The 23,142-nt window shown below is 42.8% G+C and overlaps 1 protein-coding gene across 1 annotated transcript in view; it reads left to right on the forward strand.

Annotated features, from left to right (window-relative positions):
• Positions 1–22,211, forward strand: part of IDO2 (indoleamine 2,3-dioxygenase 2) — a 68,979-nt gene extending 46,768 nt beyond the window's left edge. Inside the window, exons 9-11 of the mRNA XM_061134789.1 lie at positions 10,365–10,416; positions 19,647–19,795; positions 21,650–22,211. Of these exons, the coding sequence (XP_060990772.1) occupies positions 10,365–10,416; positions 19,647–19,795; positions 21,650–22,005 (557 nt within the window). The 3' untranslated portion in view covers positions 22,006–22,211. The remainder of the gene's footprint in view (positions 1–10,364; positions 10,417–19,646; positions 19,796–21,649) is intronic.
• The last annotated feature ends 931 nt before the right edge of the window (positions 22,212–23,142 follow it).

Raw genomic sequence — 23,142 nt, forward strand, 5'->3', positions numbered from 1 at the left:
TCTAAAAATTGCCTTATTTTTCCATTTATTTATTTATATATTTTATTATTTTTATGCTTATTTATATCTTGCATTTTTGCTAAAGGAAATGGCAACCCACCCCAGTGTTCTTGCCTGGAAAAATCCCATGAACAGAAAAGCCTGGTAGGCGGCAGTCCATGGGGTCGCAAACAGTTGGACACGACTGAGCGACTTAATTTCATTTTTTTTTTTTTTTCATTTAAATATTCTTCGGTGTTGAGTACATCAGTAGTAGTTCCCTTTGTTGCCTCTGAGAAGTCTATCTCCTGTCTTCTTCCCTGTCTTGTCGTCTAGTCACTCAGTCACATCCAACTCTTTTTGCGATCCCGCAGACCGCAGTCCGCCAGGCTCCTCTGTCCATGGAATTCTCCATGCAAGAGTACTGGAGTGGGTTGCCATTTCCTCCTCAGGGGATCTTCCTGACCCAGGGATTGAACCCGTGTCTTCTGCTTGGCAGGCAGATTCTTTTCCACTGAGCCACCAGGGAAGCCCTTCTCCCTGTCTACTTGTCTTCTTTTGTCTGCCTGTTTTCTGTGTTGTTCAGTTTATTACCCCTTCACAATATTATGCTTCTGTACTTGATAGGATTCATTACCCTAGAAAATCCTCAGCCATGAAACCCTCACAGACTGCCCACCTCACTCCCTTTCTGCCTCCTACTGGAACTTTTCTTTTTCTTTTTTTTTTTTAATATATCTAAACAATTTTTAAATGTTGTGTTGTTTCTGCCCTACAACAACGCAAATCACCTACAATTATATTAATACATACATCCCCTCCCTCCCTCCCTAACCTCCCCCACCACCCATCTCATCTCTTCAGGTCCTCACAGAGCACCAGACTGGGCTTCCTGTGTTACACAGTAACTTCCTGTCAGCCATCTTACACATGATAGAGTATCTCTGTTGATGCTACTTCCTCCATTGTTCCATTCCATCCCTGTGTCCACAAGTCTATTCTCTACATCTACTTCCTACTGGAACTTTAATTCCGGGTGTTAGACCATTCCTCTTTGTCTTCCATTTTCCTAAAAATCTTGCTGCTGTTTTCCATTTCTTTCTTTCTCTGGGCTGCATTTTGGACTACTTCTTCCCATCTAATTAGATTCTTTCCTCTTCAAACTGCTTCTGACCTACTACTAAACACACACCCTGAATAGGTTGTTTGATTTTTCATTTCCAGAAGCTGTTATTCTTTTCAACTCTGTTTTCTTTTTGTAATTTTCTGTTTCCTATAAATGCTTTCAAGCTTGCTTAAATGTGGGTGAGTGTAGTTCTTTATAATCGATAGGTGTGGTAAGTGATAAGTTTAATGTTTGGCACTTGTTTCTGTTTCCTTTCTTTGTTCTCACAGTGGTTGTCATGTCTCTTTTTTTTTCCTATGCGTGACCTGTTTTGTTTTTCTACTTTGTAATGTTGTTCTTGAAATATCATTTGTAGGCAGGCTTTTGGGACTAGGATAGAGAAATATTTGTATTTGGTTCCTTCTGGCTCTTGGGAAAACTAAAATTCTGGATCATCATCTTAGATCAATTTGAGCAAGTAAAGACCCATGTGTCAATCCGTCAGCTGAACCTGGGCTAAAAATATGCAAAAACTATGGTCCCAGCTTCTCAGGAACAGAGTTTTCTTTTTTTTAAGTCCTATTTTGCTTGGTGCAAAAGTTAGCTCTAATGCTTTCTCCTGTGGCAAGCAGGGGTGAATTGAGGGCCTGACTCATACAGAATTTGAGGGTACAGCATCTGGGTCTCCCTGGATAAGATGAGTAGAGTGTGGAGTAAAATTTCTCACCAAGGTTGGACCCAGGGCTCCTACCATAGCTGCTAAAGCAGAGCCCGGATGAACCTGAATTGACAAATGCTTTGAGGGAAAAGTGTCTCTCCAGTTTGGTTTTCTGCATCCCTGAGTTTCTCCTTTCTTTGCATTTTTGCTTAGTGACTCCTTGCTGGTTTTTTTGCTCTTTAATTGTCTTTAGGATGCTTTCACATTTATCCAGCTTTTCCTGTTTGTTTGTTTGTTTTCAGTGGAAGGATAGGTCCAAGTAAAACAACATCCTGTTACCACAAAGGGAAGTCTCTTTTAGGAGTACTGTTTGTATCTCTTCCTTCCCTTGTGTTTCTCCCATCACTTCCTCTGCACCTGGCTGTCATCATCTCTTACCAGGACTCCTACAGTAGCCTTCTGCATCCTCTCTCTCAACTGCCTTTTTTCCAGTCTAATCCACACTCTATACACAGCCTGAATTGATGTTTAGGAGTGCAAATCAGATTGTGTCACTTTAGTTCTGAAAACTCTTCAGTTTCTCTCCAAGCACAGTCTAATATGGCAGCCTCTAGCCACCCATGGCCGCTGAACACTTGCTACATGGCCGGTGCGACTGAGGAGTTAAAGTTTTAGCTGCATTTAATTTTAATTCATTGCAATTGAAATTTTAAAAAAAACTGAATCAGTATAATTACTTTTCTGTTAGACACAACTTTAATGTTAGAAAGACTCATTTTCACTTAATTGTTGAAAATTCAGCATCCAAATTAAAATACACTCTAAGTATAAAATAAAATTTAAGTCTATAAGAATGTACACAGAATTTCAAATAATTATTTTTAGAACCCTCATTAATAATTTTGTGTTGGACACATTTGAAATGATAATATTTTGTATATTTGGAGTTAACTAAAACATGGTATTGTTATTAATTTTTCCTTTTTTTTTTTTTTTTACCTTTTGAAATATCTCTAGTAGAAAATTTAAAACTGAATGTATCCATCAGGCTTCCCAGATGGTTCACTGATAAGGATTCACCTGCCAATGCAGGAGATGTGAGTTCGATCCCTGTGGGAATTACACACACACACAAAAGATTCAGTTCGGATGGATAGTTCAGTTATGCATCTGTTTTGGATGTTGGTAACAGGTGCTTTCTTTTCTAAGTTGTTTCAGTCATGTCTGACTCTCTGCAACCCTCTGGACTGTAGCCTGCCAGGCTCCTCTGTCCATGGGATTCTCCAGGCTAGAATACTGGAATGAATTACCATGTCCTCCTCCAGGGGATCTTCCTGACCCTGGGATGAACCCACGACTCTTGGGTCTATGTCTCTTATGCTTATGTGTCCTGCATTGGCAGGCGAGTTCCTTACCACTAGTGCCACCTGGGACACCCCTTACTGACCTGCATGGGACCAGCATGAGCATTAATAATGTCACGTGAAAATGCTGCAGTGATTCTGGGTCTGCGGCTTTAGTACAGACCCAAAGCAAAGATTTGCTGAATTTTGTTTTGTTTAAAGGCCACTTCTCAGTATAAACTCAAATATTCTACCTCTGAAACATAGAAATAGCAAATTTCCTTTGGTTTTCCAAGCAAAACAAAAATAGGATAAAATTTTCATGAAATGAGCATGAACTAATCAAGAATAGACATTGCATTTCTCTTCAGATTCACTTAAATGCAAAAGAACAAGATACTCAACCAAAATGGTTTGTGTTTTTCAGAACAACAACAAGGAAAGCTTTGAAAGACATGACCCCCATTCACTAAACATACCTGAGCTTGGCCATCAGGCAGAAGCTGCCGTCCAAGGGTCATTCTCTGCTCTCCTAGGAAGACAGAGGGAAGGACATGGGGGGAGGCTTAACTCAGCTGTGTCCTTGGAGCTTCTGTGCTCCCTGTAGGATAATGTCACTGGCTTTCAGGAACTGCCCTTCCTAGTGCAAATGTACACACATATGATCCAGAAGTAAGACTATTTACATGGCTTTCATCCCTCACCAGTCCCGTGTTAATAGATGCTCTCTATCTGGTTTAGAGAGAAATACCATCCATCAGCCTTGGTAGGGATTCTAAGGCTTTTCCACACTGGCTATGGATACACCTGCTCTAGTCTTCTTGCTCCCTCTTGTGGCAGAATTCCTTTAAGCATTGTGCCTGCCTTCTTTTGATCTCCCAAAGACAGGCCTGGAGCTGATATTCTTCTCTAGGTTCCCTCTATGCGTGTGTTCCTTCAGTGGCTCAGTTGTGTCTGACACTCTGAAGCCCCATGGACTGTAGCCTGCCAGGCTCCTCTGTCCATGGGATTCTCCAGGCAAGGATGCTGGAGTGGGTTGCCATTTCCTTCTCCAGGGAATCTTTCTCACCCAGGGATCAAATCTGGGTCTCCTGCATTGCAATGGTATCCTTTACCCACCGAGCCACCTGGGAAGCCCATCTTATCCATGGGTGACTGTCTAAATCAACGCTCTTTGTGGGGAAGAGAGAAGAAAACTCTTATTCAGCCATGAGGATGGCACCACTCTTGCATTTCCGTGATTTGTAATGAGTTAACTCTCTGTGTATCAGGGACGGAGGAGCGGAGAGGCCCATGTTCTTGTGTTTACTGAGCATGTCCCTGTTTTGTGAAATGCATGGCTTTCCTTAATTTTGGAAGTGTCTTTTATCTTTAACTCATTGCTTTTAGTCAGCTTTTTGGTACACTCTGGAGGGTGATTGTTGTTAGTTACATGTTGCAAATGCCTTGGATTGTCTTATTCTGCCTTTTGAAAGCCAACATTCTTCATTTAAATATAGCCAGAGTATTTGCCCTTTCTTTACAGCAGTCTATTTTTAGGAAGTCTTATGTAAGATATAAATTCATAATCAGAGGTCATAAATATATTTTTTCTATGTTTTCTTCTGAAATTGTTTATCTTTCACCCTTCAGCCCTTAATACACATTTAATGATTATCTCTAGGATATACATAGGAAATACATTCAGTTTCCCTTCTGTGAATCATCACTAATCTGCAACATTAGCATCATCTTACACCAGATTTTCTTAAACAAGTGGATCTCTTTCCAGGCTCCCTATTTTATTTCATTGTTTCTTTGTCTTTCCCCATATCAAAACCATCTGTCATAAGAGAACTGTAGCTTCACAGTATTTCTCATTATCAGGTAAAGAACTGCCCCCCCCCCCCACACACACACCTTTGCTCTTCTTCTCCAGGGATGCTTGTCTTACCTTTGACACTTTGCCTTTCATATAATTGTAGAATCAGCTTGTCAGATTCCAATTTTTAAAAAATCTGTTAAGAACTTTGCTCAAATTGCATTAAATCTGTATTCTATAATTTGGAGAAAAATGACATGATTTTGATGTTCTCTCTGGTCCTTCTGATCAGGGCAAGTGGAGAGATGGAGACTGAACACACGATGTCAGCAGTCCCAACTATTTTGGCATTAAGGAACTGGTTCATGGAAGACAATTTTTACACAGGCCGGGGAGATGCTAGCAATGAGGAGTGGCCATAAATACAGGTGAAGCTTCACTGATCACCTGCCACTTACCTCTTACTACGGTGCCCGGTTCCCAACAGTGCACTGACCTGCACCTGTGGCTCAGCGGTTGGGGACCCCTGCATTAACGTGCTCCTCAAATCATATCTTTATATTGCTGGGTATTCCTCTGTTGTCACAGGGCCTAAAATTTACCCAGAGTACTCTTCTTCAGATACATTTCTTCTTCTAGATTTTTCTTTAGAAAAATTTTCTTTAGAAGCTTCTTCTAGAGTTTTATTTCCCATCAACAAAGACATTTCTTAAACTTCTTTGATTTCTTTCATGATATAAGAGATTTAGATATCTTCGACCTTATCCATAGTTACTCTGTTTTTGTTTCTAGTGAATATTATCTTTGAATTAGGTATAATATAGTCCATTATATCTACTACTGTGGGCAGGAGTCCCTTAGAAGAAATGGAGTAGCCATCATAGTCAACAAAAGAGTCTGAAATGCAGTACTTGGATGCAGTCTCAAAAAAGACAGAATGATCTCTATTCATTTCCAAGGCAAACCATTCAATATCATGGTAATCCAAGTCTATGCCCCAACCAGTAACAGGGAAGAAACTGAAGTTCAATGGTTCTATGAAGACCTATGAGACCTTCTAGAACTAACACCCAAAAAAGATGTCCTTTTCATTGTAGGGGACTGGAATGCAAAAGTAGGAAGTCAAGAAACACATGGAGTAACAGGCAAATTTGGCCTTGGAGTATAGAATAAAGCAGGACAAAGGCTAATAGAGTTCTGCCTAGAGAATGCACTGGTCATAGTAAACACCCTCTTCCAACAACACAAGAGAAGATGCTACACATGGACATCACCAGATGGCCAACACCAAAATCAGATTGATTATATTTTTTGCAGCCAAAGATGGAGAACCTCTATACACTCAGCAAAGACAAGGAGCTGACTGTGGCTCAGATCATGAACTCCTTATTGTCAAATTCAGACTTAAATCGAAGAAAGTGGGGAAAACCACTAGACCATTCAGGTATGACCTTGATCAAATCCTTTATGACTATACAGTGGAAGTGAGAAATAGATTTAAGTGACTAAATGTAATAGACAGACAGCCTGATCAACTACGGATGGAGGTTCATGACACTGTACAGGACACAGGAATCAAGACCATCCCCAAGAAAAAGAAATGCAAAAAAGCAAAATGGCTGTCGGAGGAGACCTTATAAATAGCTGTGAAAAGAAGAGAAGCAAAAAGCAAAGGAGAAAAGGAAAGATATACCCATTTGAATGCAGAGTTCCAAACAATAGCAAGGAGAGATAAGAAAACCCTCCTCAGGGATCAATGCAAAGAAATAGAGGAAAACAATAGAATAGGAAAGACTAGAGTTCTCTTCAAGAAAATTAGAGATACCAAGGAAACATTTCGTGGAAAGATGGGCTCAATAAAGGACAGAAATGGTAGGGACCTAACAGAAGCATAAGATATTAAGAAGAGGTGGCAAGAATACACAGAAGAGCTGTGCTAGAAAGATCTTCATGACCCAGATAATCACAATGGTGTTATCACTCACACTCACCTAGAGCCAGACATCCTGGAATGTGAAGTCAAGTGGGCCTTTGAAATCATCACTATGAGCAAAGCTAGTGGAGGTGATGGAATTCCAGTTGAGCTATTTCAAATCCTGAAAGATGATGCTGTGAAAGTGCTGCACTCAATATGCCAGCAAATTTGGAAAACTCAGCAGTGGCCACAGGACTGGAAAAGGTCAGTTTTCATTCCAATCCCAAAGAAAGGCAATGCCAAAGAATGCTCAAACTACCACACAATTGCACTCATCTCATACACTAATAAAATAAAGCTCAAAATTCTCCAAGCCAGGCTTCAGCAATACATGAACTGGGAACTTCCAGATGTTCAAGCTGGATTTAGAAAAGGCAGAGGAACCAGAGATCAAATTGCCAACATCTGCTGGATCATCAGAAAAGCAAGAGTTCCAGAAAAACATCTATTTCTGCTTCACTGACTATGCCAAAGCCTTTGACTGTGTAGATCACAATGAATTGTGAAAAATTCTGAAGGAGATGGGGAATACCAGACCGACCTGACCTGCCTCTTGAGAAACCTGTATGCAGGTCAGGAAGCAACAGTTAGAACTGGACATAGAACAACAGACTGGTTCCAAATAGGAAAACGAGTACGTCAAGGCTGTATATTGTCACCCTGCTTATCTAACTTATATGCAGAGTACATCATGAGAAATGCTGGGCTGGACGAAGCACAAGCTGGAATCAAGATTGCCAGGAGAAATACAAATAACCTCCCATATGCAGATGACACCACCCTTATGGCAGAAAGTGAAGAAGAACTAAAGAACCTCTTGATGAAAGTGAAAGAGGAGAGTGAAAAAGTGGGCTTAAAGCTCAACTTTCAGGAAAGTAAGATCATGGCATCTGGTCCCATCACTTCATGGGAAATAGATGGGGAAACATTGGAAACAGTGACAGACCTTATTTTTCTGGGCTCCAAAATCACTGCAGATGGTGATTGCAGCCATGAAATTAAAAGACGCTTACTCCTTGGAAGGAAAGTTATGACCAACCTAGACAGTATATTAAAAAGCAGAGACATTTCTTTGTAAACAAAGGTCTGTCTAGTCAAGGCTATGATTTTTCCAGTGGTCATGTATGGATGTGAGAGTTGGACTGTGAAGAAAGCTGAGTGCTGAAGAATTGATACTTTTGAATTGTGGTGTTAGAGAAGACTCTTAAGAGTCCCTTGGACTGCAAGGAGATCCAACCAGTCCATCCTAAAGGAGATCAGTCCTGGGTGTTCATTGGAAGGACTGATGTTGAAGCTGAAACTCCAGTACTTTGGCCACCTGATGCGAAGAGCTGACTCATTTGAAAAGACTCTGATGCTGGGAAAGATTGAGGGCAGGAGGAGAAGGGGATGACAGAGGATGAGATGCTTGGATGGCATCACCAACTCAATGGACATGGGCTTGGGTGGACTCTGGGAGTTGGTGATGAACAGTGAGGCCTGGCATGCTGTGGTTCATAGGGTTGCAAAGAGTCAGACACGGCTGAGCAACTGAACTAAACTGAACTGATAGTAATGCTGGATCTCTCTTTGTTCCTGGTTTCAGATGAAATTGATATTTAATATGAAGCTTGAACCTAGCAGTTTGATAACCACTCATTAATTCTAATAATGATTTGTTCACTATCTGGGTTTTCTATGTAGAAATCACATTGTTTGAGAATAACATTGTTTTGTTATTTCATTTACCATCCTCATAACCTTTCTTTATTTTAATTTTTGTTCTTATTCTTCAGGCGAGGTGTTGCCTAACATAGTGTTGAATGGAAGTACCGTACTTGGTTTTGTCTCCCATTTTAAAAGACATTTTTAATATCTCACTATTAAGTATAGTATGTCCTGAAGGCTTTCTGTGGATTCCTTTCATCAGTTTAAGGAGGACTTTCCACCTATTCCAAATTAGCTATTTTTTTGTTTGTTTGTTTTAATCATGAAGGGACTATTTATATCTATTGAAAATTTTAATATTAAAATTATCTCACGTTTGGATTTACCTAATGATCCAGTGGCTAGGACTCTGTGTTTTCACAGCAGAGGACATACGCTCCATCCCTGGTCTGGGAACTAAGATTTTACAAGCTGCGGGGCATAGTCAGAAACAGAAAAACAAATTATCTCAGGTTATTGAAATACTCATTTGACTTTCCCTCCTTAAATATGATAAGATGGGTAACACATTAAACTACCTCCAGTCATTATTGCTTCAGCAAAAAATTGTGCATAGTACTCAGAGGATCTGTGGGAACAGAGCACCAAATGGAGAAGACCAGAAATAGGGCTCAGAGAAGAGTCCAGCATGTGGAACCTTGCTGCAGATGAGCAGGGGGGCTGTGGCAGCCCTCCGAGGCCCTGGGAAGCCCCGAGGCTGATGCAAGACATGAGTTACCTGGGCCCAAGGGGCTTCAGAGAAAACGGAGATAGAGGACCAGAGACCAGGTGTGACAATGGAAAAGGTAAATTGATGATATACAGATGTCACTGATATACAGATGACCCAAACTGATGTCATTATTTGGGTTTCATAAAAAAAAAAGTTTCTGGTTTTTTTTTTCTTTTTTTTTTTTGCTCAGAAACAAAGAAACATAGACAGGAATCTGGATAACAGAAACAGAGAAAGAAACAAGTCAGATCCCAGAGGGTCACAAGCATGAAGAAGAGAAAGTAAGGGTCGAAAGAGGATGGACAAAGCGGACTTGCCTGGCGGTCTAGTGGTTAAGACTTCGCTTTCCAGTGCAGCGGGTGCAGGTGCCCTGGTTAGGGAGCTAAGATCTCATACATCTCTCCCGGCCAAACAAAAAACAAAAAAAAACAACGTATAAACCAGAAGCAATATTGCAGCAATCCGCACAGACTTTAAAAATGGTCCACATAAAAATAAAGTGGATAAAAAAGAAACCCGAAGGAGCTCAGTACCAATGTGAGGATGTGCTTCCTTGCATACCAGTTAATGAACTAGTTAAATCAGTGAGCCCCACTCCCTGACTTAGGTTCAGAGCAAACTGCACAGACTAGGGAATATAGGTCGGCGAGCCTGCGTCCGGCCAGGTGCGGCGGAGCCTGGGTGGAACACCCTCCACACTCTGTCCGGACACGGAGGGGTCAGAGGGCAGATCCTCTCTGCTTTTCTCCTTTCCGCTTCCCATGTTCTCTCAAATATCATGTCTCTTTAAAAATATGACACTAAATTTTTTAAAGATGGGCTTGACCTCCCTTTTTGGTTGTTGTTCAGAACACGGAAGAACCACAGATGGAAAAGGCCAGTTGTGCAGCTGTTTAACACTCCCGGAAGCACCAGCGAGGGGGCGACAGAAGGGGACATTCCTGCCTCTCCTGCTGCGGGGCTCCTTCCAGATTTTCTGCAGATCAGATAGGGGAGGGGCCCGGGAGGGCTTCGGAGCCCAAGCACATGGAACTTATTGCTTTCGTTGCCTGTAGTAAAGTTCACATTTTGATTGCTTCTCTAGATTACGTAGATCCAGACATATTTTATGCAGTCATCCGGATCTTCCTCTCTGGGTAAGTACAGTTCAGCTCCTCTCTGGCTTGAGACATCTGTAGCCTTTCCCAGACTTATGAGGGGGAGAAACAGGCAGAAACTTGCCAGAGAAAGAGACACCAAGTAACAAAAGAATCACCCGGGGATCCACTCTTGGGTCAAAGCAATGGGGTGCCATCTGCGCGACAAATGACACTGAAAGGTGACTATTTAGAGTGATTGTCTTGAGGCCATCCCTTTAGATTCGATTTGTATTCACCTTTCTTAGAAAACCACGTGGAGGAAGGAGGGAGAAAAAGCTCAATGTGCCACCCACAAAGCTCGACTATTTATATCCCTTTTCCCACCGCCCTCCACCCCCCCATTATCCAAGCTGGTGAAGGCAAAGGCCTTAGCTGAAAAGCTTTCTTCTAACATTCCTGGAATAGCTACCCCATGACAGGTTTTTCATATTCCTGGTATTCTTCAAGATGAGATACATTTCTTACTTATATCAGCCATAATTTGACATATTTTAATGAGATGGCTCCCTATTCACATCAACTGAGAGGAATGAAGAGTGAAAGGGGGGAACAGTGGACGAAAGAGGTGAACGTGAAATAGTCATCACCTAGCAACCAGTCCATCCTAAAGGAGATCAGTCCTGGGTATTCATTGGAAGGACTGATGCTGAATCTGAAACTCCAATACTTTGGCCACCTCAGGCAAAGAGGTGACTCATTGGAAAAGACCCTGATGCTGGGGGGGATTGGGGGTAGGAGGAGAAGGGGATGATAGAGGATGAGTTGGCTGGATGGCATCACCGACTCGATGGGCATGAGTCTGAGTAAACTCCAGGAGTTGGTGATGGACAGGGAGGCCTGGTGTGCTGCGATTCATGGGGTCCCAAAGAGTCAGACATGACTGAGCAACTGAACTGAACTAAACTGAGAGACCATCTTGATAACTAGAAGGTGCTTGAAGCACTGTTGGTAGAAAGTATGTTAAGCTGTGTCTGGATGTAGCAAGAGTCATACCTAATACCAACATCAGTAGATGTACTGATTCATCAATAGCTTTAGTGCATGGAGTCACCATGTGCATTAAGTATTTTCTCTAGATCACGTGAGTGTGTGGTGTGAGACAGTTTCAGGGAAGGCCAGCCTGGGTGTGGACCCCTCACTGTAGGGACAGAGAGTGGGAGCAGCTTTTCCAGAGAATAACTTGAGAGTAATGGATACCTGGATTATGGGGGAAAGAGAAGGACAGGGGAAGAGCAAAGGAATGGAATTGAAACTGTATGTCAGAATTTAGACATTTCCTGTGTACCCTTCACTCCTGAAACCCCCACAAAGGGATTATCCATCCTGTGAAAGTGTTAGCTGCTCAGTCGTGTCTAACTCTTTGTGACCCCATGGATTGTAGCCAGGCTCCACTGTCCATGGGATTCTCCAGGCCAGAATACTGGAGCAGGTTGCCATTTCCTTCTCCAGGGGATCATTCCAACCGAGGGATCAAACCCAGGTCTCCCATATTGCAGTCAGATTCTTTACCATCTGAGCCACTGCAAACCCTTAAACTATGAAAGGTTGTTGCTGAACGATAAGACGCCAGGATTCTTGGCCTCTGGGGGAGACAAATTCAATCCAGGGCCAGAGACAAGGCTGGATCACTCAGAGCTTTTGTGTAATAAAGTTGCATTAAAGTATAAAGGAGATAGAGAAAGCTTCTGACATAGGCATCAGAAGGGGGCCAAAAGAGTACCCCTCTGCTAGTCTTCAGCTGTATGTTATATAGTCACTAGCAGTCTGTTAATGAAAAGAAAGCAATGTCTTAAAACTCAGAATGGCACCAGGCCCCTCATCCATAAGATGCATTTTGGGCTAATCTTGGCACCAGACGATTCATCCCAGGCCATAAAACGATTGACTTGAATCTTGTAGAAAGGCAGATAACCATACAAATAGTTTTGTTTACATAGATTAGGGGAACAATATCTGAGTATAATGTACTGGTTTGTCAAGTAGGTTCTGAGTCATTAGGCAGAACCGACTTGAAGACAGAGTCTGGGGTAAATGCATAGCACAGTAACATAGCTTAAGACAAACAGTTCCATAAGAAAAATGTATTGGTTAACTCAAGGTTTGAGAGTAGTTAGCTTCAGGTGAAACCAGGTGTCATTATGGCAACACAGTATTTTAAGAGAAACCTCCTTTTAAATTTGTATAGAGAAGGGAAAAAATATTGCTAGTTTGTTTCCTCCTCCCGCTTAAAGGAGATAAAAATGTCTGACACTTGCAGCCTATTTCCTCCATTTGGAGACCCCTGGCCTTCCTGCCTGTTACCCTCTCAACTACGTCTTAAAGAGGTCACAGGGGCAGTCGGCCCTGGGTGGGCTCGAACCACCAATCTTTTGGTTAACAGCTGAAGACTCTTCTTGCTCTCCATCTTTAGCATGTAGTATTATTAGGGAGGCTTCCCGGGTGGCACTTGTGGTTAAGAAGTCACCTGCCAATGTAGGAAGAGACTCAGGTTTGATCTCTGGATCAGGAAGGTCTCCTGGAGTAGGAAATGGCAACCCACTCCAGTATTCTTGCCTGGAAAATCCTATAAGCAGAGAAGCCTGGTAGGTTAATTCTATGAAGTTGCAAAGAGTTGGACATGACTGAGTGACCAAGTACACACACACAAAGGTTAAGACAAAGATCTGATTGTAGAATAGATTCTAGCAACAAATATTAAGCAAAACATGTAGAGAAGTGTTGGTAGGATTAGAAGGGAGAAGAAAGGGCCATTAAAAAAAATTTTTTTTTGAAATAGCCTGGGATTTAGGAAGATCTAATTCTGGAAAATCTCTCTGTGCTTCACTTTTCCCTTTGAGTTTGTGTTAGTCTCCAACATTCCCTAACAAATTATCACAACTGAGCAAGGCTCTCTTATGATCTCACCTTCCAATGGGTCACAAGGCCAGGTAGGCTTGGCTTGCTTCTCTGCTTGGGACCTCAAAAGTCAGAGGGTCTGCTGGGCTTGAGCCCTGATCCTAAGAATCTGGGGAAGATTCCCTTCCAAACTCATTCAAGTGTTCAGCAGAATCAGCTCATGGTGGTTTGGGAACTAAGGTCTCTTTCTCTCCTGGCAGACTCTGCTCTCAGCTTCTAGAAGCCTCCAGAGTCCCTTTCACACACGTGTGTTTTTGTGCCTACTGAGTCACTCAGTTGTGTCCGACTCTTTGCAACCCCATGGACTGTATCCCACTGGGCTCTTCTGTCCACTGAATTTTCCAGGCAAGAACACTGGAGTGGATTGCCATTTCCTTCTTCAGGGGAATCTTCCCGACCCAGGGATTGAACCCTCATCTCCTACATCTCCTGTATTGACAGGCGGATTCTTTACCACTGTGCCTCCTGGGAAGTGGCAAAGTTCAGTTCAGTTCAGCCACTCAGATGTGTCCAACTCTTTGCAATCCCATGAATCGCAGTACGCCAGGCCTCCCTGTCCATCACCAACTCCCGGAGCTTACTCATACTCATGTCCATCGAGTTGGTGATGCCATCCAGCCATCTCATCCTCTGTCCTCCTGCCCCTAATCCCTCCCAGCATCAGGGTCTTTTCCAGTGAGTCAACTCTTCGCATGAGGTGGCCAAAGGATTGGAGTTTCAGCTTCAACATCAGTCCTTCCAATGAACACGCATGACTGATCTCCTTTAGGATGGATTGGTTGGATCTCTTTGCAGTCCAAGGGACTCTCAAGAGTCTTCTCCAACACCACAGTTCAAAAGCATCAATTCTTCAGCACTCAGCTTTCTTCACAGTCCAACTCTCACATCCATACATGACTACTGGAAAAACCATAGCCTTGACTAGACGGACCTTTGTTGGCAAAGTATGTCTCTGTTTTTTCATATGCTGTCTAGGTTGGTCATAACTTTCCTTCCAAGGAGTAAGCGTCTTTTAATTTCATGGCTGCAATCATCATCTGCAGTGATTTTGGAGCCCAGAAAAATAAAGTCTGTCACTGTTTCCAATGTTTCCCCATCCATTTCCCATGAAGTGATGGGACCAGATGTCATGATCTTAGTTTTCTGAATGTTGAGCTTTAAGTCAGCTTTTTCACTCTCCTCTTTCACTTTCATCAAGAGACTTTTTAGTTCCTCTTCACTTTCTGCCATAAGGGTGGTGTCATCTGCATATCTGAGGTTATTGATATTTCTCCTGGCAATCTTGATTCCAGCCTGTGCTTCCTCCAGCCCAGCATTTCTCATGATGTACTCTGCATAGAAGTTAAATAAGCAGGGTGACAATATACAGCCTTGACGTACTCGTTTTCCTATTTGGAACCAGTCTATTGGTCCATGTCCAGTTCTAACTGTTGCTTCTTGACCTGCATACAGGTTTCTCAAGAGGTGGGTCAGGTGGTCTGGTATGCCCATCTCTTTCAGAAGTGGCAAAAGGCCCCTGCTTTTCAGCAATGGCACTCCTGACTCTTCTTATAATTCAGACCTCTTAGAGGTCTCCTTCTGCCACCAGCCAGAGAAAACTCCCTGCTTTTAAGGTCTTGTGTGATTAATTTTCTCTAGGTAATACAGGATAACAGCCTACATTAAGGTTATTAATTAGTGACCTTAATTACACCTTCAAGATTCCTTTCGCTTGCCATGTATCATATGCACAGGCATGCTGTCTTATAATATTAACAGTTCTTGGAGTTAGAATGGGAATCTTGGGGCAATGTTTTTAGAATTCCATCTCCAGTAAGTCCCTTACATATGAATGAGTCCATTCTGAGAGTCCATTTTTTTCCTAAGTCCAACAAAGTTTACCTAGGTACCCAATTAACACCATCCAATATATGGTACTGTACTGAATAGGTTTATAATACTTTTCACACAGATAATACATAACAAACACATACACACACAAATTTAAAAAAAAAAAAACAAAAACACTTTTAATCTTACAGTACAGTACCTTGAAAAATACAGTAGTACAGTTGGCATCCAGGGGCTGGCATCCAGTGAACAGGTAAGAAGAGTTACTGACTGGGGGAAAGAGAGGAAGTAGGGGATGGTAGAGCTGAAGGGTCATCAGCAAATAGGAAACAGAGGGCAAGCTGTAGCATCTTTGAAAGTTTGTAACTGGAAGGTTCCTATGTTGGGGACTTCCTGTGTCATGATTAAATGGACACCAGAAGGTAACTTCATTTTCATTAAAATAAGTTTCTGGGCCGCTGATATACTTTATCTCTGATCTACATAAATACCTGCTTTCTGTTTGTGAACCTCAAAATTATTTCCCACATAGCTAAATAAACCAAGTGGCCAGTAGCCATACCTAAACATGTTGGTGGCCAAGAACATCTGGATTGTTGAACGTTCCCAGTAGACTTGTCTTGAAAAATCTAAATCTGTCCCTGTGTTCTTGATTTGTCCTATGCATGATTTATTATTTCTGTTGACTTAAAATTTTTTTTTACTTACGAGTTTTGAGAGATTCCATCTGTAAATGAAACAGTTCCCTTTATTTCTCATTCACTTTAAATTTCTCAGGGACGTTATCAGTCCCCTTGGAAAAAAAAATGGCATCGCATTTTTTTTTTTTTCTTTTTCTGTTTAAACATCCCCCTTTCTGAGGTTTACTAGAAATATGCTACAAAAAAGGCTAAAAACAAACTTGCCTATAGAGACTTGAAAGGAAAATAATTCCTTTTCTTCACAAAGAACAATTTGGGCCTAAGAATGCATGGGAGCAATTCTTGGGCTATTGACAGGAACCCAATTTTTCTTCCTCAGATTAATCTCATCATAGATGGGGAATATGGGGTTTTGAAAATAGATGCCTTCTTTTTATTTTTAACTTTCACACTGTTTTTCTTTTCTCTATTATTTTCTGTTAAGCTGGCCAGGTCCTTTCAAGAAGTACACTTGGATTTACTTATTCTGGGGCTTCCCTGGTGGTTCATAAGATAAAGAATCTGCCTGCAGTGCAGGAGACCCAGGTTCAATCCCTGTGTCAGGAAGATCCCCTGGAGAAGAGAATGGCAACCCACTCCAGTATTCTTGCCTGGAGAATCCCATGGACAGAGGAACCTGGTGGGCTGGGCTGTATAGTCCATGGGATCACAAAGAGTCAAACACGACTGAGTGAATAACATTTTACATATTCTAGATATTTAATGCTTAATTATATAAAGTTATTTTTCATCCCTTCATTGATCAAATTCTTAGTGAGGGCTAAGTCAATGCCAGGCACAGTTCTATTAATAGGTGCTGGGAATGAAGCAGTAAAACAAACAACCAGTTCATTCTTGTGGAGCTTACATGTTAATCATAGCACATATTTATTAATATATGAATAATTAATGAACAAATTATAATTTATTATAATTATAAATAAATTTATATTTAATGAATAAAATAAACATTTTATTAATATAAATTAATGAATAAATAAATATAAGGAAGGCAAGTATCATACTCTATGTGTTACAACAATAAAAGCTATAGAAAAATTTAAAGTAGGATAAGAGCATTACGGAATGTTATGAGTGGTGGCCGAAGTTCTTATTTATTTATTGTGGTCTGTGAATGCCATGTTCCTAAAGGGTGTTTAAGAAGATACGCGAAGGAAGTGAGGAGTAAGCTACTCAGATACCTGCTCCATGCAAAAGGAGCAACATCACAGTGACCCAGGCATGGGAAGACTTTTGAAGGAAAAGCTGCCCTGAGCCCAGAAGTGCTCTCAAGGAGGAAAGGAGGGGAGAATAAGGAATACAAGTGATGTGGGGGTGGGGGGCAGACCATGTAGAGGTTCCTTGATTTCCTTTCTGAGTGTGATGAACAGCACGGACAAGTTCTGAGAAGAGTGGCATAAGCTGTCTTAAGTTTTGGGTCATCACTCTTATCTTCTGAGTGGAGGACTAGAATGGACCCAGGAAAGCACTTAGGAAGCTCTGACTGCAAGATAGGGTGGTGGCCTGGGCTTGGATGGGAGCAGTAGAGACACTGAGAAATGGTCAGTTCTGAATAGATATGGATTGAAGGTAAGGTTGACAGGACCTGCTCTTGGATTGCACATAGAATGGAAGAGAAAGAGGTCCATCAGCGAGGACTCTAGGTTTGTGGCTGGACCCATGGAAAGAATGGAGCTGCCGTTGGCTTTTCTCCGAGGGTAGAGACATGGGAGGAGCCAACCTGGCAAAAGGAAGGGGGAATGGAAAGGTCAGTTTGGGGTGAAGCCCTTCCTATGGAGATGTCTAGTAGGCAGTTGAATACATGTATCTGGAATATAAGGAAGAGACTGAGGTCCAGGTGCACATTTGTCAATAGTCCCAGTAGAGCTGGCTTTGAAATCCACGAGGTGAGATGAGATGATGAGGGAGCGAGAGTAGTGAGAGATGCAAGGACTAAGTCCTGAGAGTGCCCAGCACTTAGAAATGGTCATTAAGGGAGGGAGCTAGGGAAGGAGCCCAGAATGACCAAACGAGACCATCAGCAGGATTACAGAGAACAATCCAAACCCATACTGCCAATGTTTGGTCCACTTATCACACAATAGCAGTCTGGTCTTCAACATTTCTGCCCCATAAAATGTTGTTTAGAAGTTTTATTGGACCAGTGTCCTGAACTCTGATGAGTCATCAGACCTTTCTGGAATGCACTTGATGCTTTCAGCAGCTCTAGGTACTAGGTACAAGTCAGGAGGGACTTCACAGGTGGCTTAGTGGTAAAGAATCCACTTGCCAAGGCAGGAGACGCAGGAGATGCGGGTTCCATCCCTGTATCAGGAAGATCCTCTGGAGGAGGAAATGGCAACCCACTCCAGTATTCTTGCCTGGAAAATCCCATGGACTGAGGAGCTGGGTAGGCTACAATCCATAGGGTCGCAAAGAGTCCAGCACTGAGTGACTGAGCTCGTATGCACAGGTCAGGAGAACTGAGACTAAGAAGGGCTTGTATAAAGTTACCAAAAAATGAAAGGGGGGAGCTGAGCTTACAATTCAGTGTGAATAGTATGATAAAATGCCTAATATTTATTGAACACGATATTTTTCAGACACCGAGCAGGTATTATTTTAATTAGTTCTCCCAACAACCCCCATAAGATTGATGCTAATATTATTCCGATGAAGAAACTGAGGCTTTGGAAAGTGAATTAACTCAGCCAAGGCTCAGAGTTACTAAATATCAAAGCTGAGATTCAATTCCACATCTGCCTAAGACAGAGTCCTCTCTCCTAAGAGCCACAGCAGGTTTTGATCTTAGACTCAGAGCCTCCCTGGGCTCCTCCCATTCACACCTGGCTCTTCTGTCTGTGTGTCATCTCCTTGTATGGTGAGATTTCTCCAACTGCAAAGGCCACTGTGATATTCATCCAGCAAAACCGCAGAACAGCCAATGCAAAACGGCCCCCAAAGAAAATAAGAGCATTTCCTACTCAAGGAGGTATTTGAAAAAGGTCATGGATGCCAGCTGAGGCCATCTGTCTGAGGTTTCTGTATGTGCATGGATGTGTGTGTTTCCCTTCTCTTGAGCAAAATGATCTTTAGAATTACCGGAAGGACGGGAGACATCAACGTAAGTCTGCTATCTGCTATTTAAAGCATCAACAACAGGGTTCCCAGCAATAAGAGGAGAATATTTTGTTGTCAGCAAAAGAAATTAACATGTGGGTGGGTGGGGTCTTGGGAAGTGAAAATAGAGAATTACAAATTTAGGGGTCAAGTTCTAGTTGCTTCACTAAGAATGGTAGTCCTGGAGACAGCCTCTTGAGACTGTTTCTCTATTAAATGGGTTTTAAAATGCCTGCCTGGATCTACTCCAGGAAAAAATAAATCAGAAAATGTAGGTGAATGTGATATACAAACTATATTCTCCCCTGGAGAATTCCATGGAAAAAGGAGCCCGGCAGGCTACAGACCATGGGGTTGCAGAGTCGGACATGCCTGAGCGACTAACCACACACACACACACACACACACGGTGTATTCTTGGGGTTGCTGATTCTGTCTCATTGTGGAATTACCCACATACACCCCGAGAGCGTTCAAGACCCTCTAAAATATCAGAGAGTGAAATGAGTAAAATGGCTGGGGGACTCAGAATGAGGGAGACTCAGACAAAAAGATGAGGACATGGAATAAGTGGTGACAGAAGAGGAGAGAAAAGATAGGAGAGGAACGTGTGTTTTCTTTCTTGCTTGATCTATATCCTGATCAGAAAAGACACCCTTAAATCCTAGTATGCACTTCCGTCTGACTTTTGTTCTTACCTAGATGGAAGGATAACCCAGCACTGCCTGTGGGCTTGGTATACGAAGGTGTCTCCAAAGAGCCCCTGAGTTACTCTGGTGGAAGCGCTGCTCAGAGCACGATACTGCATGCCTTTGATGAGTTCTTGGGCGTCCGTCACAGCAAGCAGAGTGGTAAATCAGACATTTTTCTTTTTTCTTGTTTTTTTTTTTCCTTATCAGAGAGGAAGAGCGGAGCTGTTTTTACCAACTGATAAGTCCAACTACAAGTCAGAAAGTCTATACTCCTCCTGATTAACCAGGAGACTGTGTGCCTACCATCTGTGATTGTATCAAGCCAGTTGGTATCAGAGCTCAGCGGAATGTTGGGTTTTACTTCCAAACTTTAAAACATTGCTGAATTTCCCATAGTCTCCTGTCACTTTATTTGGATCCTTAGGCAGTAGATTGCTTTTTCTAGAGTGGGGGAGTGTTCTGGAGACTGAGGATCAGACACTAGCTGCCAAGTCAGGATTTAGCTGCTGACAGAAATGAGTTCCTCCACTGAAGCCTCTTCCCATAAAAACAGTGCAGCCTCAACCCACATCCCTTTAGACCAGGACAGGGTTCTGCCATCTTGCAAGCTTGAAAAGGTGCCTTTCCTTACCTGCCATCATCAAGCCAAATGCTCAACAACTGCAAAAAGACATTTCCTAGCATGAAGTTTCTAAACTGGATTAAGAAAAAGGAAAAAGATAAAACCAACTAGAATTTGGTCATAGAATCTAGTCTCACCCACAAAAGGCAATTCTCTAGAACTATGATCAATTTTCATGGGTTTCTTTTTTTTTGCGGGGGGGAGTACAATTGCTTTACGATGTCATGTTAGTTTCAGCTGTACAATGAAGTAATTCAGGCATATACACACATATATCCACTTCCTCTTGGACTTCCCCATCCCCTGCCCCATCCCACCTCTAGGTCATCACAGAGCACCGAGTTGAGCCCCCTGTGCTACAGCAGGTTCCCATTAGCTATCTATTTTGTACCCAGTAATCTACATATGTCAGTCCTACCCTCCCAATGTGTCCACATGTCTGTGTCTCCCCTCCTGCCCTGAAAACAGGCTTGTCTGTACCATTTTTCTAGATTCCATATATATGTGTTAATATATGATATTGTTTTTCTCATTCTGACTTATTTCACTCTGTGTGACAGACTCAGAGCCCATCCACATCTCTGCAAATGATCTAATATTGTTTCTTTTTCATGACTGAGTAATATTCCATGGGCTTCTGATTTGGTGATATTAATCATGTACCATGATTAATATTAATCCCATAATGAATTTCCTATAAATGATCTCTCTTCTATCTATATTTCCCATAAATATCTATTGACCCGATTTTTCAGCAGTTTGACTTTGAGGCTATTACTAAAACAATTATTCATTCTTTATCTTCTTGCCCTCAGAAACTTTTATCACTGTCCTCTTCCTTAGCACTCCCTCTAAAATAAAGCACTTGAGAAACAAAATTTAGCGAAATAAATATCTCCTCCGTTTAAGGGTCTGTGCCTTACCTTTGTGGATATACCTCATGTGACTAGTGAGATATTTTGCCCACATTTCAGAGATGATAACTATTTCTACATTGGCTGGTAGAGCTGGTTCCAGGTTAGTTATCTGAAATGGGGCTTGCTTCTTTTCCCTTCCTCATTTCCAATCAACATTTGGAGGCTTTGGGAATTCCCTGGTGGTCCAGTGATTAAGACCCTGTGCTTCCTATAGGGCGGGTGGAGCTTCAGTCTCTGGTCAGGGAACTAAGTTCTCACATGCTGAGTGAGGGAGCCAAAATATTTAAAAAAAAAATAAAAAAGAGAAAAAGCTTTGGAGGATGTGATGTCTGTAAGCAAAAGAGCCGGCCAAATGGACTGGATACTGTTAGGATGAGTCGTGAGGATCAGGGCGCCATAATGTCCTGACAGGCAGACAGGTTTGCTCGTCTTTCCACAGGGAGTTACAGCCTTGTCCCACCATCTTTCTTTCAGCTGAGTTTCTGCACAGGATGAGGGATTACATGCCTCCTTCGCACAGGGCCTTCGTAGAAGAAATTCGCATGGCTCCTTCCGTGAGGGCCCACGTCCTGTCCTCTGGGAACGGCCAGCTTCTGACGGCCTATAACCAGTGTGTGGAGAGCCTGGCCGCGCTGCGCACCCACCACCTGGCCCTGGTGACCAAGTACCTCATCACGGCCGCATCCAAAGCAAAGGCCCGGAGGACCAGCCACCTCCCGAGGCCCCCTCGGGCCCTCGAGGCGAGGGGCACTGGGGGGACGGCCGTCGTGAGCTTCCTGAAGAGCGTCAGGGATAAGACGCTGGAGGCACGGCTCCACCCGAGCGGCTAAGCGACCGCCCTCTCCCCGGAAACGCCAACCCAGCAATGGCGGGAGGTCTCCCCTTGGCTTCCTCTGGCGGCACAGCGGGCGGGCCTGGAGAATGGGGCCAAGGCTCCGTCTGGAATAGTCTGAAAGGAACCTCAGTGCCGTTGTTCATGTCCTTGCTCCCCAGAACACTGCCTTCTCCTTTACTGAGACCTGTTCTCAGAAGAGAGTTTTCATGGCCTGAAACTTATCTTTCCCTCTCTAGTTACTGTTTTACAGCAAACAGCTCTGGATCACCCCTTTAGAACCAACCACCACCCCTCGCCCCAACCGGGAGCAAGTATACTCCTATTCTGTTTGTCCAACTGTAGAAACCCAATCTACGTTTCACTAATCAAATAAAATTGCTTATGCATGGATCACCTTGCTGATTTCTCAAAAAACAAAATCAAAACTTTCCTGCCTCCATTCATGTACTCACCAACTTACTAAGTTCCTACTGAGTCCTGGCTTAGGGGCTGTGCTGTGCTGCGCTGAGTCGCTCAGTCCTGTCCGACTCTTTGCAAGGCCACAGACTGCAGCCCACCAGGCTCCTCTGGTCATGGGATTCTCCAGACAAGAATACTGGAGTGGGTTGCCATGCCCTCCTGCAGGGGATCTTCCCAACCCAGGGATCGAACCCAGGTCTCTCACATTATGAGCAGATTCTTTACCATCTGAGCCACCGGGAAAGCCCATTAATACTGCATTGGGTAGCCATTCCCTTCTCCAGGGGATCTTCCCAACCCAGGAATCAAGCCGGGGTCTCCTGCATTGCAGGCAGATTCTTTACCAGCTGAGCTACCAGGGAAGTCTGGCTTTGGTGGTTACAGAAAGGCTTTTCCAGGCCCCAGGCTACCACTCTCCCCCTGCATGTGCGGAACTTGTGGGCAGAAAGTTGGAAACACTCCAGGGGAGGTGAAGAGGGAAGAGGAAGTGGAGGACAAGACTGAAATCACCAGTGTGGAAACGGGTACTTAATGTTACGGGAACAGATAAGGCATAGCCACACAGTTCAGAAGTTCGTAATTTCTATTTCAGTTTCCTTCTTTATTTTTAGAAGAATGATTCTTTCTTCTTATGCTGAAAGTCTGTATTTGTAAAATGGATGAATTGATCTTT

Source organism: Dama dama, chromosome 32 (assembly GCF_033118175.1).
Source record: "Dama dama isolate Ldn47 chromosome 32, ASM3311817v1, whole genome shotgun sequence".
Taxonomy (NCBI): domain Eukaryota; kingdom Metazoa; phylum Chordata; class Mammalia; order Artiodactyla; family Cervidae; genus Dama; species Dama dama.